This window comes from Blennius ocellaris (assembly GCF_963422515.1).
Source record: "Blennius ocellaris genome assembly, chromosome: 14".
In the NCBI taxonomy this organism is placed as follows: Eukaryota; Metazoa; Chordata; class Actinopteri; order Blenniiformes; family Blenniidae; genus Blennius; species Blennius ocellaris.
Window position 1 is genome coordinate 23,238,130 of NC_137663.1, and position 17,967 is coordinate 23,256,096.

The 17,967-nt window shown below is 43.2% G+C and overlaps 1 protein-coding gene across 1 annotated transcript; it reads right to left on the bottom strand.

Moving 5' to 3' along the window:
- Positions 1–264: 264 nt before the first annotated feature.
- On the bottom strand, positions 265–17,106 carry LOC308139465 (flotillin-2a). Its single transcript, XM_080508925.1, has 11 exons — positions 16,886–17,106; positions 13,654–13,735; positions 10,408–10,498; positions 5,482–5,605; positions 5,249–5,367; positions 5,004–5,117; positions 4,762–4,881; positions 4,461–4,675; positions 3,841–4,024; positions 3,606–3,755; positions 265–2,992 (listed from the first exon to the last, which is right to left on the bottom strand). The coding sequence occupies exons 1-11, from the start codon at positions 16,932–16,934 to the stop codon at positions 2,942–2,944; spliced, it is 1,299 nt and encodes a 432-aa protein (XP_080365051.1). The 5' UTR covers positions 16,935–17,106; the 3' UTR covers positions 265–2,941.
- Between the last annotated feature and the right edge of the window lie 861 nt (positions 17,107–17,967).

Genomic DNA, 17,967 nt, shown 5'->3' on the forward strand with positions numbered 1-17,967 from the left:
GACTCATGACTTTTTATATATATATATATATATTTTTTTATTTTTTTTTTCCAAAACTGACTTGACTAAAGATTATTTCAGACTTCTGACCTCTGCTCAGTTTAGTGACAGCTGCCGTCCATGAGGACACACCTCTGTGGGTTAAAACTTCCAAACGCTCGTACGTCGACAGCGTTCCAGCTTCCTTTAAACGGATCACTTTGGAAACGCGACCTCAGTGAGAAGCTGCTCCAAAATTCAGACAGACAGACAGCGGGCTTTACAGGAAGTGGTATAAGTTTTATTAGAGGGCGGCACACAGGACACGGAATAATGTGAACACATGCTCGACATGCCAGACTGGTTCAGTTCTTCCCCAGGCGAAGTGTTACATGAAAGCCACAAGATAAACTCACAATATCCTTCTAAGGAAAGCTTACAGATTATTATCAATGAGAGACAGGCGGTGTTTGAAGTGGAGATGAGAGTTAAGGCGTGGGTCTACGTTTGGTCATTCTCCTCTTGAAAGTAACGCAAAGTGAATAGAAATGAAAACACTTTGGCACCAAAAAAAAAAAGAAAAAGAAAAAAGAAAGACGATGGTCCGGATTCCAAAGGAATCCCATAAAGCTTCCTAAAATCTTTTTTTTTACTATGTAAATATATATAGGCTGTATATAAGTAGCTGTGTGGCTTCCCTTACAGGTTTTGTTTTACATCCAACAAAAATAGAACGAGGAAACATTTACAGTTAAACAGTTATATATTCATTATTTTCGCATGACCTAGACTGTGTTCTTTATCCTACAGTAAATCCACTATCGAACATCCCAGAGATTATGAAGACAGTCTATAAATCTGCACATCCAAGTATGAATATCCTTTTTGTTTAACAAAGGCACTGTGGACACGAATCTACTTTTCGAAATAGGAGCGTTAGAGTAGAAGTAGTAGAAGCCATCAGTCATTTTGTGGGCGCGAATGAAGTTTTGTCCACAATCACTTCATTAGTCGAATAAAAAACAAAACATCAACAAAACAAAACATTTAAACTGGGTAGGGAGACGAATGATTTCACTCCTGTTTACTATCAGGTGATGTTTGTAAGATATCAACACGTTGGGATCATATTCATGGCAAACCAGGAACAAACGGAACGTGTCAGGAACAGGAACAAGTTCGGTTTATTTTACATGCGAGAGAGGGAGGAAAAAAATAAAAGACTTTATAACAAGTTAGTGGCAACATGGAATAAAAACATAAAAAGTCACAGATGTCTCAGAGTGGTTCATAATTATTCACAATGTGGTGGATCAGAAGCTTTACAATGTGTAAGAAAAGCTCAAACCAACAGAGGATGATGTATTAAAAAAATTAAAATAAAAACTGCATCAAGAAAAGGCTCAAATCTGTTCACATTCTGCCCCCTAGAGGCTGAAACGTGAACTGTCCACTGTTTGGATTTGTGTAGAATTCAACAATAACATCAAATTACCTTGACACCTGACATTTTTTTACTAAATTTTTTTTACTTTACTAAGTTTGAAGCTTTGAGGCGGTCACGTTTTTATCTCAAACTCTCCCCGCGTGTAGACAATTGACCTCGCAGCAGTTTACGTTCCCCCTCCCCCCCCCCCCGCCGAATCACACGCTTCACTTCACAATTCACTCGACCGGGAACCACCTGAGCACAAACACCACCGACGGTGTTCCCAACGTCGTCACGTGTCTCGTTTTCCATCTCAACTGAACGCCAAACTGAACCTGCTGCTTCGTCCAACCGCGACACGCGGCGGCCGAGTGGACATTTTGAATACCGGTGTCGAGAGAAAGATGAGGGGGGGGAAAAGAGAGGAGTGACAAAAATGACCTAAAGCTCAGAACCTTGAACTTCCACCATATGCTACTTGAGATCAAGCCGTAGTGTTCAGTAGGCCGGGCGTCCAGGTCTGTGTTAAGGCTAATCTTCTCTAGGTTATGGCTTGTGTTAGTCTGCAGTAGCTGTCCGACGGGTTCAAACGTCTGAAGTGAAGCGCTGCCGTTAGTGAAAGCAGAATGTTAGAGCCACATTTAAACATTGTCTTTCTATAACAGTGATGCGCACACACACACACATACACATACACACACATTAAATCCATCTGAAGCCAAACCGCCGTCCTACAAGGTTTGGGCACTTGAGTGATGAACAGGCACTGCACATCAGAACGAGGAGACGTGACAGACTGAGGAGGTAAAGATTATCCTACAAGTGATCCCGAGATCACCGATATAACATTTAGAATCACAGTGAGTACAGATTGAATCAGCCTGGACGAGAACAGTTGATTATCTTTGTAGTTCGGGGGGGGGGGGGAACTCAAATTGGACAGGGTAAGAATTGATCAATGATTTCAGTCTGCTGTGAGCGACTTCACTGAAATGACTGTGATGAAGAGCTCGGGTTTGTTTCAAAGGGATAAAGATTTTTTTTTTTTAAGCTAATTGTTGAAAGCCCCCCTCCCCCCCCCCCCCCGACGGGAAAGCAGCAGGACTTTAGCGCCACAGTCCAATATTCAGATCCGTCCTTCAGATTTCTGACATGATTTCATTCCCTCGTGACTCTTGATGCCTGCAGCTGCTTTGGAGGCTGAACGGAGCTACAGCATAGAATCCTGACTAACTAGTGCAGTACAACGAGTAGTGTGAAGAACAAATGATTTGTACAGTCTGGTTCCTCGAGAAGGAAGGCCCCAGAAACATTTCCTGTAGAAAATTAAAAACTTCTTAAAAATATTTAAAAAAGAAAAAAGGAAAAAAAAAACAAAACAACCAAAAACCCAAAAACAAAACCTCTTGGTTGGTGTCAAGTGTTTGTGGTCGAAGGCAGTTTGCATACGGGGTCGAAGGCTGAAGTAACTGGTTTCATGCTTGAGGCAGATACACATTGACAGAGTGAGGCGTCTCCGGCCTGACGGCTTCACTACACGGCTGCTTGGCACTGTGAGCCGGTCATCTTCTGGAGCAGGGGGATCTGCGGAGCACAGGACACAACCACAATCACTCATCTGAAACTCAAATGTGGGGGAAATGCACGGCAGGAACGTTAAGGCCCTACAGCGTTACAGGAGAATAGTTTTCAACTATTAAAAACACCGTCCACGTTGATCTGGACTCACTAAAATTGTTTTGTAAAAAAATCCAAACGTGATCACATGAAAGCGCTCCTGCCTTCTCCGCAGGCGACAAAACATGAAGCCACGAGCAGCTGAGCGAGCTCAAGACGGATCACGCCGACATCTCATCGCCTCATTAAGTTGTTATGGCGACCGTGTTAGCAAACAAGGCTGGCTGTTGACATAATAGGGGCGTCAGTTTTCACTACTTGTGTGGGAGGTTGAATTCTCCACTTTAATCCAGTCGTTTTCTCCGCAGAGCGCCTGAAGAAGTGAGGACTACGGCGGCTGACGCTCGACGCGAGGGGCCGTTGTTGAGTGTCGGCGGGTGTTTGTTCAGTCTAAGAGCCCCGTGGTCACATGCTGCAGAAGCTCATTGAAAACAAACACGGGACATTTTCCAGCAATCACAAAGGTGAGACGTCTGAGGATTATAGTAAAACGCCTTGTGAGGCACCGTGCCACGCCCACCTTGGTCAGGTCCACTCCGGTGAGGGCGTTGACGGAGACGGGCAGCTCGGCTAACAAACGGGTCACCTCTCCGGTCACGCGGCTGTTCTCTCCACTCAGGATGACGATCTCGCTGGTCTTGGCCAGCGGCGCGGCCACTTTGCTGGCGATCTGAAAGAGCGGAGTGAAACGGTGAAGCCACACGCCGAACACAACGTTGATTTTTGTTTTTTTTTTGTTTGATCAGAGCCGGTACCTTGGGCAGCGCCTCCAGGACCAGAGCCGTCTTGGCGGCCTCGCCGTACTGCTGGTAGGCTTCGGCCTTCAGCCTCATCTTCTCGGCCTCGGCTTTCCCCACGGCCTCGATGGAGCCGGCCTCCGCCTCGCCGATACAGCGGATCCTGTCGGCCTCGGCCTGAGCGGTCAGCACCTTCTTTATCCTGCGGCCGAGACAGAGAAACGAGTCACGACGAGCCTCAATCAGAAACCTTTTGTTTGCGGGATCACCGCAAATTCAAAAAGTACATTTGTGGCAACAACTCAGTACTAATATAAACATACTTCTATTGCATCAGAAGGTTTTGTTGGATACAAACAGTTACCTGCTGTAAATTGTGTGTTTAGAATAGATATAGACGAGTGAATCGTCTTTGAACAAAACTAAAAAAATAACGCTTCATTCTTTATTTTATTATCCAATCAAGCTCAGTTTTCACCCTGAACCTTTCGATCTAATACGCTGCTGAAAGTGGATTAGATTGAAAGATTCAGGGTTAAATATTCAGCCGACTCCGGAGCCGCTGGAAACACAAAGCGAGATCTACCGAGGACACAACGCGTGTCCGTCCTGGGAGCCATTCCCTCCGCTGAACTCACTTCTGCCCTTCGGCGAGCTGCTGCATCTTGTAGGCTTCGGCCTCGGCAGGCCTCTTCACCGTGGCGATCAGCTCCTTCTCCGTGCGGTCGATCTCCTTCTCTTCGATGGTGATCTGCTTCTTCCTCTGCACCACCTCGATCTCGATCTCCTCCAGACGGATCTTCTGCTGCTCTTTCGCCGCCTGCAGCTCGTAAGCCAGCTGCGCCTCCGCTTTCTGGAGAAGTGGCACACAGTTCGTCACAAACCCGGACGTTCGCGCCGGCGTACGTTCGTACGGTCGACTCGTGTTCGGCTCGATACCTTCGTGTTCACTTCTTGATTGAATGAGGCCTTCTGCATCTCCAGCTCTCGTTTGGAGTCGGCCATTTTCGTGTCCGCGACGAACTTCACGTCCATCATTTCCTTCTTGCACTCGGCTTCCTGTGAACGGGGAGCATTTTGTTGGCGTCCCGGAGTCATTACACAAATCATCGGTGGAACAACGGATTGTCATCTAACTGAGGTTGGACGTGGTTTTAATGGCCTCGTAAAGCTCCTCTCACCCTGATGCCAGCGTCTCTCTCTGCCTCCGCCACGCCGATGTCGGCGTCCCTCTGGACTGCGGCCGTCTGAGTTTTGCCCAGCGAGCTCAGGTAGTCCACTTTATCGTACACATCCTGTCAGGAGGAGCAACGGAGATTGAGGCGTGTAATGAAATGACGCAAAATCCCGCCGGGCATCGGGATAAGGAAATGTTTATTAGGACCATTTCGGAGTGTTCGTGCAGTAGAGCGACTCCGTTTCATACCTTGATGGTGAAGCTGAGGATCTCGATGCCCATTCGGCCCACGTCGGGCGCCGCCACTTCTCGCACCAGCGTGGCAAACTTGTCTCGGTCTTGGTAAATCTGCTCCACGGTCAGGGTGCCTGAAACGCCCAACGGCAAGCGACGTTACCACGGCGGTCACGGCGGGGAAACTCGAACAAGACGCGTTTCAAAAGCGACAGGCTCCTGAGATCCGCGTTTGAGAATAAACCCACCCAGGATGGCGCGCAGGTGACCCTCCAGGGTCTGCAGGATGACGCTCTTGATCTCTACGACCGACTTCCCCAGGAACTGCTCGCAGGCGTAACCCAGCAGCTCGTCTTCGGTCATCACCTTCACCTGGCGCCAACATAAACACAGATCGTCAGCTGAACACACAGTCACAGGCACAAATACAAAGGACAGACACACACACACACGCACACACACACACACACACACGCGCACACACAGATACACGCACGCACACAGGTGTGGCACACATTGGCTTCGTGGTATCGTCCACCTAATTTTCTTAAAATATCATTCTTCACTGTAAAACTAAATGCCAGCAATGCCAAAACAGGATACTTGAAAGGTTTTACAAACAATCACACTGCTTTATCGACGTCTCCATCTCGCAGTGTTTGAAATATGTGTGCCAAACCTCTGGTAATGCAACATGACATAGAATCTAACATAGTCTCATACACAGTTAGCACATGAAGTGTTGCACATAGAATTACTGACGGAGCAGAAATTCTATATTCAATCAAGATTGCCAGCGTCATCATAAACAGTTTTGTACTTGGAGCTCCAGATGTATTAAACTATTCAGTATACGATTGTGTGGACTTGGTCAAAAGAATATTAATGATCAGTTGTTGTGTTCTGGTGATCAATAATAATAATAATTTTTTTTAAATGGAATTTCACTTCAAATGTATTCCAAACGTTTATGATGACAAGTCACATCTATAATGTAAAGATACACCTACCAGCCACTTCATTAAGCTCTTTTGTAATATCTAATGTGATCCAGTAAAACACATTTGCCTTTATAAAAGTAATGACATTGACTTTGTTGTTGAGATAATGGGAAGGGTTTTTAATTTAACCATCAATCAATCTTAATAAGTGACCTTGTAAGTAATTCAAACACCAACAGGTGTGACAGAATAATATTTGTGGTGGGAACTAGTTAGGGGCTGGACGGTTATTCATTAAGCAGAGTAATCAGACACACCGTGACGTGTAAACTCTATAGCCATCGTACTGGATCACACTACACTGTAGAAGGGGCTGGTATCGATTTTCTCTTTGCAAGAGTCCAGTTCAGACCAAAAAATGGTCAAGAATGAAATTTTAATTTGAGTGAATCAAAGAGAGGCAGAGGAACCATGAGGAGATGCAACGTTCAAACTGAGCTATCGTGACCTGAGGTTTACAAGACATGGACAGTCAGTAAAATAATAATAATTAAAAAAAAGCTCCCATAAAATTGTCAAAAAGAATTAAAAGGGGGGGGGGGGGGGTAAGAAGGCTTGGAGCTGTCCACTGGAGCTGTAAAGGAAAAGAGAGAGTGAGCTGGGTCCTTAGGCGAAAGGTCTGCACATGGTTTACTTTTACGACATGCACTCATACCAGGAGAGGAAATAAAAGACAAATCGGGAAAGATGGTGGTCATTCCGATGAAACGCTCGTCTGAAAACAGGAACAAAAAAAAGGCCGCAAGCCAGACGCAACCAAACACACAGGCCATCTCCGACAGACAGCAGGGGGAGCCATGCCACGACTGAGGCTGGAATAGCTGCTTGGCTTTAACTCTCCATCTACCACCCCGGTCCCATGTGTACATAGAAGAAGTTAATGTACCAGATTCGATATCTGTTCTGGCTTTCTTTTAATTCAGGCAATGTAGAGTTTCCTCAAAGCCGTCGCTCTACCCCCCCCCCCCCCCAATATTTATATCGCTTGCACTTAAAGACACACAACTCCTGTTGCCATGGGACACGTGCTCCACAATGGCTTTGATTTAGGTTTGGACCAATCAAACAGGGGCCACGACGGCGAGGCTTTCTGGGAAGGGCACTGTGTGAAAGTGAGGGGTAGTTTAGCTCCAGACAGTGGGCTCATTGTCAGCATGCATGTAGGAAAAAACAGAGGAGAGGAACCCTGGCTCGCCTGCGGTCAAAATAGAGAACTGATAATGAGGCACGTCTCTCAAAGGCGAGAACAAATGCTGGCATGCAGATACACACAAAAAAACAAAAAGGAAATGAATAGGATGAAATCATCTGAAATGGAAATGCAGGAAAGATTCAAGTATCATGTAACACGTTAATGAGAAAATCCACCACAAAAAAATCCCCCCAAAATACCCTTTTTAGACTTTAAACGTTTCACGAGATGAGACATTTGTTTGTTACTGAAGTCTCAGTGCTGAACTCAACTAAAACCTCTACTTACCAACAACAGTCCACTCAGCTTCTTCTGGGTTTTGATTAAACGATATTAAACTTAATGACGAACTACATGCTCGTATAATAGATTATATCGCTCACAGTATTTTGTTTAATTTAATTCAAGTGCTACGACAGAGTTTACTGAGGCTGTTTGGTCTGGATATATTCATAAAATAGAAATGGTTGGAGAGAGCAGGTGGTTCTGCTGCAGGTCAAATGTTTTCACCATCAACAGCTTCTTCTCAACTCCACACTTTGATGGACTGACTTCTGTTTACCTCCATGGCTGCTTTGTTATGTATTTACTTTACAACGCTTTGCCTCCGACACATGAACAGTGCAAGACTTTTGTATTCATACGCTATAGAATTAGAAATCCTTTAAAAATAAAACAACAAAAAAAGCAAATGCATTATAAATCATTAATAGATACATTTTGATATGTCGATATCAATTCACCGATTATTTGTGTGTCCGTCAGAACAACATTTCCTTATCAGGTAGACTTTAGCAGTGGGTGGAGATGGATTCAAATCATTTAATCCTTTATTTACATACACCCTCATGTTGCAACACAAGCAAGGGCTAATAATCAGGCACTGTAGCGACAAGACTTGTCGTTAGACGCTCGTCTGCTTAGTCATCACAACTCGGCACATCACAGAAAGCTCACTACACTATTGGGTTTCGCAAGTTTGTAATAGAAGCGGACAAACCCGTTTGCAAAAACATCTTCTGATCTGTGCCAAAGCATTAAAAAAAAAAAAAAAAAAGATGTTTAAGGTCACCTGCCTGGGGAAAACCTTTTTTATTCTGTGTGGATTTCTGGTCGTTGTCTCTTTGTGTGGCTGTTTGAATAAATAGTTTTGTGAAATCCCTCTCAGGGCACCAGCATGTGATCCGGATCATTTGAAGACTCAAGAGTCGGCAAGTGGCGAGTAAAAACACTCAGTGACTTGCCAATTACACTTTTCTGTCTCAATTAGTTTTGGTTCATTTGTCAAGTAATTAAGAATGTTTACGGTCCAATAGAACTCCGTAGAACATCTGGGAGGTCACTGTGGTCCATAAATACCAAACACGAGCGCTACGCCTGTGTTATTAGCTTTTACGCATGCATGACATATATGATGGTCAAATATTAGGGAATTTTACCGAGTGGCTTCATTCCTCTGGAGCTCTGACTCCACAACAGTACGTTTCCACTTATCTGATTAGTTACCCAGGCAGTCATGGAATAGATAAATAGAGGGTCGTATTTTATGGAGGATTTTCTCTTTACAGTTTATTAATCAACCAGACAACATGGCTACTTTCATCCAATCAGGTTTTGTTGACTTTGAACTGGAAAAACAATGTACAATGTTACTTTAAACAAACTTGAGACTACAATATGTGTTACTCCTATGCGTGCTGCTGCATCATAAGATTTGTTTATAGTTTACAGCAGGAGGGTCAAACATTCAGCCTCAAGAGAAGATCCAATCCAGAACACGCGACGACAAAGAGTTAAAAAGTTTCCTATTTATTTGTTCAGTATCTCACTGTTTCAGTCAGAATGGCTGACGACAATGAGGCCAACAGAGGCCGTAACTGTGAAAACACGCAGGCCGAGTGCTGCAGGAATCCTGTTTTTTGTCCAAAGTTAAATAGCAGTTTGAAAACAAACGCTGTGGCACACAGGACTTTCTAGCTTTCGACAGTTTTTTTGCCAAATAAAGCACAAAGGAAAGTCATTGCATTTTTTGGAAGCAACAAAATTTGGAAGAGAAACTGTGATTCACATACATGGCACTGGGAGGCATTGTTAAAAACAGCACTTCATTTTAATTGAATTTAATAAGTTGCTCATCGGGCCGACTCAAGATCAATTGAGCGTGATGTGGCCCCTTAAATAAGACGAGTTTTAAACTGGTCTCGACTGAGACGCTCCTTTACATTTGTGGCCAACTTCGTTTATTTGACTTTTTCCTGATGTAACCTTGAATCTTCACAGATGAGATGCTTTAGTGCGATAAACATTTGCTTTCTTCAATCGTGTTGTTCTCCATGCGGTAGTCAGTGGAGGGACATTTTGATTCATACATCATCTGCATTATTTAATTCCATTTTTTTACCCCACCCCCCCTCAAAAACAACAATTACATTTCCTATAAATCATGCCTGTTCTTAAATTGGTTCAACAAACAAAATATTAATAATGAAAAAAACTAAAAAACTAAGTGATGATATGTATCTAGATGGACACCGTGGTCGATCGAACTCGGACCAAGCCTCAATATCACTGTGTCAACAATACACGGGTGTTTGTGTTTGTAACGCAATCAAAGCAAACCCGCAAAGCGACTTTGGAGTCGACGGACGTCGCCGATCAAATCCGTCAGTCTCACTGAAACCAGCGAGGAGGTGGTGACACAGTGCTACCGCTGGTCGTCCTGCAGCTCGGTCTGACAAGACGGTCGGTTCTCCGCCCAGATCGGACAAGCAATCATGCAGAACAACAGTTTGACCCGACAGCTTTCGGGAAGACGGACCTCGGTACGTTCAGAAGGAAACACAGGGAAAGATGGGAACGTGAGCCCTCTGAATGAAAACCGCCTCACCTCAGTGATTCTGGGCTGATGCCAGAGAAAGGAAGGGGGAAGGTTGGGTTAGTGGAGTCTGAACTGGCATTCCTAGAAAAGTGTGGTGATTTACCTGAGCCACCCCAGTGACAGTAATAGCTACACCCTCCGCTGTCTCTACATCCTCACACTTGGGCTGCAGGGTCATAATCTCAAGCGTTATCCTGTGAAGAATGTGGAAAGAATATAAAATAAAAATTGACATGTTCACAGGGGCAGGGAATGAAGGGAATTAACAGAACACAAGGGGGGGAGGAAAAAAAACAAGACAAAGTGAAACCATTCACCCAAGGACTCCAGATCACCAACAACGGAGCCAAAATGAAATGCTACCCACACCTCCAATGTCTTTGAGTCTTCAACTCAGTTTTATTTAAAAATTGGATAATAGTCAAATAGGATAAGTTTTCTTCAGCGTTAGGGACCCCGACTTCTCTTTTTAGACACAGTGAAAGCTTTCATTTAGTGAACCCCGTTGCCAAAGGTGACTCAGAGCTCAGTTTTTAGGTGAAGCCAAGTTAGTGTCAGCTGTTTGCCTCCCTGTGAGACTGCAAGGGGAAAAAGAAATGAAGATGAGAGCACACACAGACATGGTTAGCTTGCAGGTTTCAACCATTTTGCTTCGTCGTCCTTTTGGTTCCGAGCGCCGGCCACTGCATTTTCTTTTTCGGGGTTTTTTTTTTTGTTTGTTTGTTTTTTCTGGGGTGGGGTCTTGAATGCATTACCTGAGCCACCCCTGTCACATCCAGGGGAACACCCTCCGAGGTTTCGATATTCTCACAGCGACAGAGGATGGTCATAACCTCCAGAGACATTCTACGCAGGCGGGCAGGCAGCGGGAATAGCAGAGGCAAAACAGTAAAGTTGGACAACAGCTGTTAGGAATGTCAGTAACCAAGGTCAAAAGGAAGAAGGAAGACAAGGGGGGGGGGGGGTCAAAGGACACAACCTGACCTTCTGTCTCGCTGCCCTGCCGTTTGTTTAATGTGTGGCGTGTCGATTGGCAACATTTCGCAGAGAAACGGCGTCCTCACAGCTAATCTCACCTTTAAATGATTGATCTCTAGCTTTTTGTCACCAACGTCGACCGGGTTCTTGATGCCGGAGGCTCTCCAAGGTACATTAGCATGGAGCGTGTTCACTACTAAACAGTCACAGTGTCGCCTCAGTGCTGCGCTGCTTGTAACGGGATTGGGTTTCGGCGGTGACATTAGACACGGGGCTGAGCTGGAGGCCTCGGTTGTTCACGTCACAGCTTTACAGGCGAAGACACGGGCTGCAGGCGGGAAGAGACTTGGAACAGGAGACTCTCTGGTTGAAAGCTCCGCCTCCTCCACTGGATCAATGAGTCACAGGCCTGGACATTAACGTGATTACTGCATCACGAACAGGACACCGCAACCCCCCCCCCCCACCGCTTTTATAAAGCTGTGCAGCCATCGGTCGGTGCACGCGGGGCTTTTAGCAGATGTGGTCATTACTCTGGAGAGCCTCTTTCCTGTTCCGATCATCCAAGGAAGCGTCCAAGATGCTTCCAAAAAAAAAGAGTAAATATAGACGTGAAGGGATTACTGGGGGCACCGTCTCTCTCTCTAACTGGAGATGAAGCCCAGACAGGTGGCAACGTTTTCTTTCAGGTCTGGCAATATGTTTCCTAGCAACTCTAGATAAGGAGCAGCGCAAACAAGGGAAAAACCAGGGGCGGAGATCGATACCAGACAGAGCAAAGCAAGTTGGCAAAGTGGAAATAAAGGAGAAGCAAAACAAAAAGATTATTTAAATACAAAATTAAAAACTCACAAGAAAAAAAAAAATGCCAGTTTATCTTTGAAAGTTAGTTTAGTTAGATCACAGGTTTAGATTAAGACACTGAAAAAGGATTAAAAATAGTGTGTCAGACTTGTATACAAACTCAAAATCTACATTTTAGTTGGGTTTTTTTTTATATATTTTCGTCAGCAGCTTAAAATGTGCATTCGGTTCACGATAACGTTTCATTAGTTTCGCAAATCTGTTTGTACCCTTTGCTGTTATTACGCAGCGTCTGTTGATTTTTCCAGAGTAAATCGGTGAAGCTGGTTATTTGGGGCTTAAGTTAAAAGCAGCAGACGCTGCTGAGTCGCTGTGTTTACGCACGCTGACTGATAGAAAGAGTAAGAAACAGAAAACTATGACTTGCATTTTAGTTTAGACCGAAAAAAAAATGGAATTCTATTCTATTCTATTCTATTCTATTGCTTTTATTGTCATTGTACAATAAATTGCACAACGAAATTACGGTGTAGCTAAAAAAAAAAAAAAAAAAAAAAATTAGTTGAATTAGTTTATACATAATTTGATCTGGAAAGTGAAGCTTTCCAACGTGTTTATGAAGCCAAATCTACACAATTATTTATTAACTGAAAGAAAAAAAAACAAAACCATAATGTTAAACGTTTAAAGCAAAATACAGAATTAATCACAAATAAATATCAATCTCTGTAAGCAGCTTTTGACATTATTGTGTAAGAAGCATTTCCAGGCTGTGTGTACATTTCGTACATTTAAACAATGTATATGTGATTTCAACATCAAACACGGGATCATGTGATGATTCATGCCTGAATGACCTTTGGACAACAATGAATCTCTACCACACAGAACTGTATAGATTTCATAAAACTATGTGGACGTCAGACAAAGAAACTCATGAGGAGAATTCGTTTCATACAGACGGAAAACTTCAGTACAAATAATTTTGCTCAGCAATCTTTAAGAACAATTTAAGTACATATTATAGAAGGTTCTCCACATTTCTCCAACAGAGAAAGAAGGTTAAAAATTTAAAAAATCTAAGATGATTTTAATATCCTCACATTTAGCTGTAAATGTAACATAAAACCAATATCATGTCAATGTATTTCAATAACACACACATATATGAAAATAACAGTGCACGCTCACTGAAGCAAGCTCACTTTCTTATTTCAAGATACTTTTACCTTTAAAATCTGAAAATAGAACAAGGGACAATTGTCTTGGGGAGACTTCTTGACATAAGATGTGATTTTTTGAATACGGAGATCTTGAAATTAGCAGGGAAAAGTTATCTGAAGCTTTATTTTACCAGTATTCTCAAGCTTGGTGTCTTAGAATAAGAATAAGCCACAGATGCTAAAATAAAGATGATCTCTCTTATACAGCTTAAGTCAAAACAAGATCTGACTTAACAAGATATTTTAGCACTTTTTCTTTCATCGTTCTATATTCTGCTATGACTTTTTGGAAAGCGTCTTTGTTGTGCTTCTTACGACAACATTTGTTTGCGGACAGGTCTTACCTCTGGATGTCGGAGATGAGCCACCAGGCCCAGGACCAGCCTCCCACCACATACGTCTTGGAGTCCGATCCACAGCAGCCACCTTCAGAGGAGCACAGACCAAACGGATGTCACGTGGCAAGAAATGCAATCAGCCGGCTCATTACAGCAGCCACTAAGTGCTTGCGTTATAGACTTTTTTTTTTTTCCCCCAATTTACTGCCTCTTCCAAACAAGTCCAAGTGGAGAACAGCAGGCCTTTGATATGAAACAAAAAACAGAAAACTGTGGGTTTTGAGTGCTAAACGTAAATCGTTGTCGCGGCATTTCCTGAATGATACAGCGGAGGGGAGCGAATTCACATATTCAGCGGCGGATTGTTTTCCTGCAACCTCACTTTGTAATCCAACAAGTCAAGTTCTATATCGGCGCCACGGCGGCGAACACGTTTCTCACGGTGACTTGGTCTTCACGCTCTTTGAAAAAGGGTTTCTCTGCAGGAGGATCATGTGCACTTCACAGTGCACTGCACCAGTTTTTTTTTTAAACCACATCCACGTGTTAAACCATCAGTTTACATCTGTTTTCTCTGACATTTCAGCTTTGACTGAACATCCGATGCCACATTTCCTCTATAAACTGTTTTTTCTTCTTCTTTCCAAATCAAATAGATAAACAGCATATATATATTTTAACCACATAAATCCAGTCTGATTGTGGTTTTCTTTGCAGGTAGTTTGTCAGACTTGCCAGTTATGTGGTAAACAACACAACCCATTTATTTAATATATTTAGTTTCTATGTCAACAGGCTTCAGGGCAGAATTGTCCTATTTCGAAGTTGTTGTTTTTGTTGTTTTAAAAAAAAAAAATGAAATTCCACTTCCAACTACAACTGACAAGACTTTGGTTGAGGTCTTTCTAGACGAGGGTGAGTTGGGTCATGCGACAGAGCGACCTCGGTCACTCGTCCCAGGCTCAGAGTGTTTAATGTGTAGAGTTTGGTGTGACATTCCCAGCTGCCACTTGTTGACAGACATGAAGAAGAGGCGGAGCAGCTGAACTAACCTTTACTAATGCACACGCCCAAACTGAAGCCCGTTAATGAGGACACGCCATCACAACTCTCCCAACAGAACATGTACAACTGTGTTATGGTGAATGTCACTTTCTGACATGTTTCCCAAACGTCTACGTCACACAGACAAAGACTTTTCCTGCCACTGGACAGTTATCTCACAGGAAACAGGAGCTTTTTATTGTGCAAGCCAGGAATAAGTCACGGCGTATCCTGGAAAACTGAGCAACGCATAAGATTGACATGTATATACTGATAATCAAATTAATGCGTGTGCTTTATTTTAAAGGAAGAAATGTGGGTGTGACTGGTTTTTACTATATATATATATATATATATATAGATATATTAAAAAATCAACCTCAATCCTCTGCTCGCCTCTCTGGAAATACAACGCACCATTTTAGCCCCACTGATTTACCAGCAGCATAACTGAGATTCCTAAAAGAATTGAGTGTACAGTGAGGAGGGGGGGGGGGGGGGCGGCGTCAATGAATGACTATAAGAATAAAGTCCATCATAGCTGAAATGTTTAACTCAAAGCGAGACAATATTTAAGTAGTGTTTCACAATTGGCCTTTTGTCACAGCACCTGTATTTACATTGAGCATTCGGCTTAATCACTGAGGAATGAGCTGGTGGTGGTATTTTGTACGCCCGCCCACTCACTTCTGGTCTCAATCTACACTGCACTATGTGACCACTGACACGCTCTTCAAAGTTTGTACACAGTGGAAAATCCCAACGCCGCCGTGCTCGGCCTCCAGCTCATAGCAAGTGGATTTATACAGGAAACGGAGCTCACGGGCTCCAGTTACAATGCAACGCCAAGGAAATATTCTACTCCTCAACAGTACCTGACCGCAGCATTAAAGTATGGGGAAGGTTTTCAGAGTGAAGTCACATGGGTAGAAGGAGGTTAGCCAAGGATACATCAGATCCATAGAGAACACACAGCCACATGGAAAACACACTTCCAGCGCCTATCTGTTATTAAACCTCTTTCTTAAAAAGTCCACCCTTGAGCCAGGTGATTTAATAACTTCCAGGCCAATATACAACCTCTCCTTTATTCCTAAACTCCTGGGAAAAGTGGTTGCAAGTCAACTACGTGACTGTTTACGTACAAACCCTAGATATTATTGACCAGAACATCCTGACACTGGAACATACAGTATCGTCAGGTTTAAAGGCAAAGCACTGGTTTTAATCTTATTTATCAGACAGGTTACGCTCTTAATGATCTTAATGATGACTCTCCAGCTCAGCCCAGAGTTAAACATGGAGTTCCACAGGGTTCTGTCTCAGGACCTATGTTTTTCCTCTTTTCCTTTCTCTGCACTATTATATATGACGAATTCATAACACACTGTGCGGTGTGAAGTTTTATATCAGAGATCTGACACAGATTTGTTGATAATTTACTAGAAGAGATGGTTTTGAATGAGGGAGAAAAATTAGATCGGCTCAAAACCTTAGCATTAAGAGAAGGTGGCTGAAGGGGGAAAAAAACAAAAAACATTGTGTGTTTTGAGGCAAATATGTCATAGATTTAAGTGGATAAACCTTCCATGCAACCCACGGTGGAGTGAAGCAGGATGCTGGATATGAGCCGTTCCCTTGTAATGTAATTAACTTTGCAGCAGAGCCATCAAACCACGAAAAACAAATACAGTCACATTAAACGCTGTGTACTCAATCGGCACCAATTTAAGAAGTGCATGAATAAGTACAGAATCCCCAAAATAAAGATCATCTTGTTATTGTGCAATAAATATGGTAAAGCAGTAGTAATAGCAAAATATTGCGCAAAATAAAAACAGGTGGATTCATTAGAAAGTTTTAAGAGTAAGAATAAGTGTAACTGGGTATTCACGCCTTCTCTCAGTGTTAAATATTTACATTTTTCCACAAATACAAACTAGATTTGAGGAGATTTAACTGGGGAAAAAAGCGTCAGATTTCCTCTGTGCTGAGTGGGTGGGTCGGGAGCGACACACGACCACACGACACTCCGTTAAAAGGGTGGTTTGCGGTCAATATAACACGTTATTTCAACGTTTCCTTAACGCGACACATCAGTTGGAATATGTTCGAGGAAATGTGAGGGTGATATTTCAGCTCGCTGCAGAAACAAACCGTCGGGAAAAAAAAGAAAAAAAACCGTCCACATTACCTGAAACCACAAGGGCCTCGTTCGGTCCAACGGTGTGACAGTTTCCCATTTTACACACGGTTACAAAACGTTAATCCTTCCCCACTCGACGCATACAAAACCACTTTTAAAACTAAACTCCGATGTTTTTTTTCTCTCTCTCTCTCCGATGTTTGTGCCGTTGACGTTGGATTATTTTCCTCACGCCCCTACCGAGCACTTTAAGAATTCTTCTTCTTTTTTTTCTTTTTTTTTTTCAAAATGGCGTCTGGAAATTAACGCTGAGTCAAGTTAACGCCCACATAACGTTTCACTTCCGGTCAATTCAATTCAAAACAAAGCTCCACGCGCAAACGACGTGCTCAAGCCGTTCTTACATTTAACACTCGATTGTTGGATTGGTTCAGTTGTGTCACTGCAAACTTGACGAACTTCCTCTGCCGCTCCTCCCCTCAATGCGGCCCCCTACTACAAGGCACGACTTCACAGTAATAAAATGGGCGTGGTTGGAGGGCAGCTTTCTCACGCAAGTCAACGAGAGTCTCTTGTTTTCACTGACCGGATCACATGATACTTAGCTCATCCAACATCATTTACACCGTTTCCCTGAAATGTAGTCATTGGCAGGTCTGATTGAGCTGCACGTCACGTGTCACAAAGGGGCTTTTAAGACTAAACATGCGACAGAAAACAAGACCAAGTTCACACACAGTGGGGGGAAATGGGCACGTGACATACGAAAACAAACAAGCAAAAGAAAGTACAAACAAAACATCGTATTCAAGTGGTCAGAAATTGATATACAGTATATACACTGGCGGCGCCAGAAGGATTTCAAGTGGGTGGCCAGGATGAAACATTTGCTTCTCTTGGGGTGGCACATAAAACTCTGTTAAAAGAACACAAAAACAGCCATCTATATAAAAAATAAAAACTACAAACATGTTTGAATTACTTTGTGGAATCGGCAATCAGACAAAAAAAGGCTGTTTTGTATATACAGGTGGGGAAACTATGGACCTGCCACAGTAAATAATGTACACGTTTGAGGCCCTGGCCATCCCCTGGCTCTGCCACTAACCACAACACATACAATAAATGTA

What these genes read in the sequence shown, in the direction of transcription:
- LOC308139465 (XM_080508925.1), bottom strand. Translation starts at nt 16,934, where the DNA reads ATGGGAAACTGTCACACCGTTGGACCGAACGAGGCCCTTGTGGTTTCA. An exon ending in ATCAAGAAGTGAACACGAAG is followed by an intron (nt 4,676 to 4,761) that starts GTATCGAGCCGA and finishes CCACTTCTCCAG; the next exon opens with AAAGCGGAGGCGCAGCTGGC. An exon ending in CCGGAGTGGACCTGACCAAG is followed by an intron (nt 2,993 to 3,605) that starts GTGGGCGTGGCA and finishes TGTGCTCCGCAG; the next exon opens with ATCCCCCTGCTCCAGAAGAT.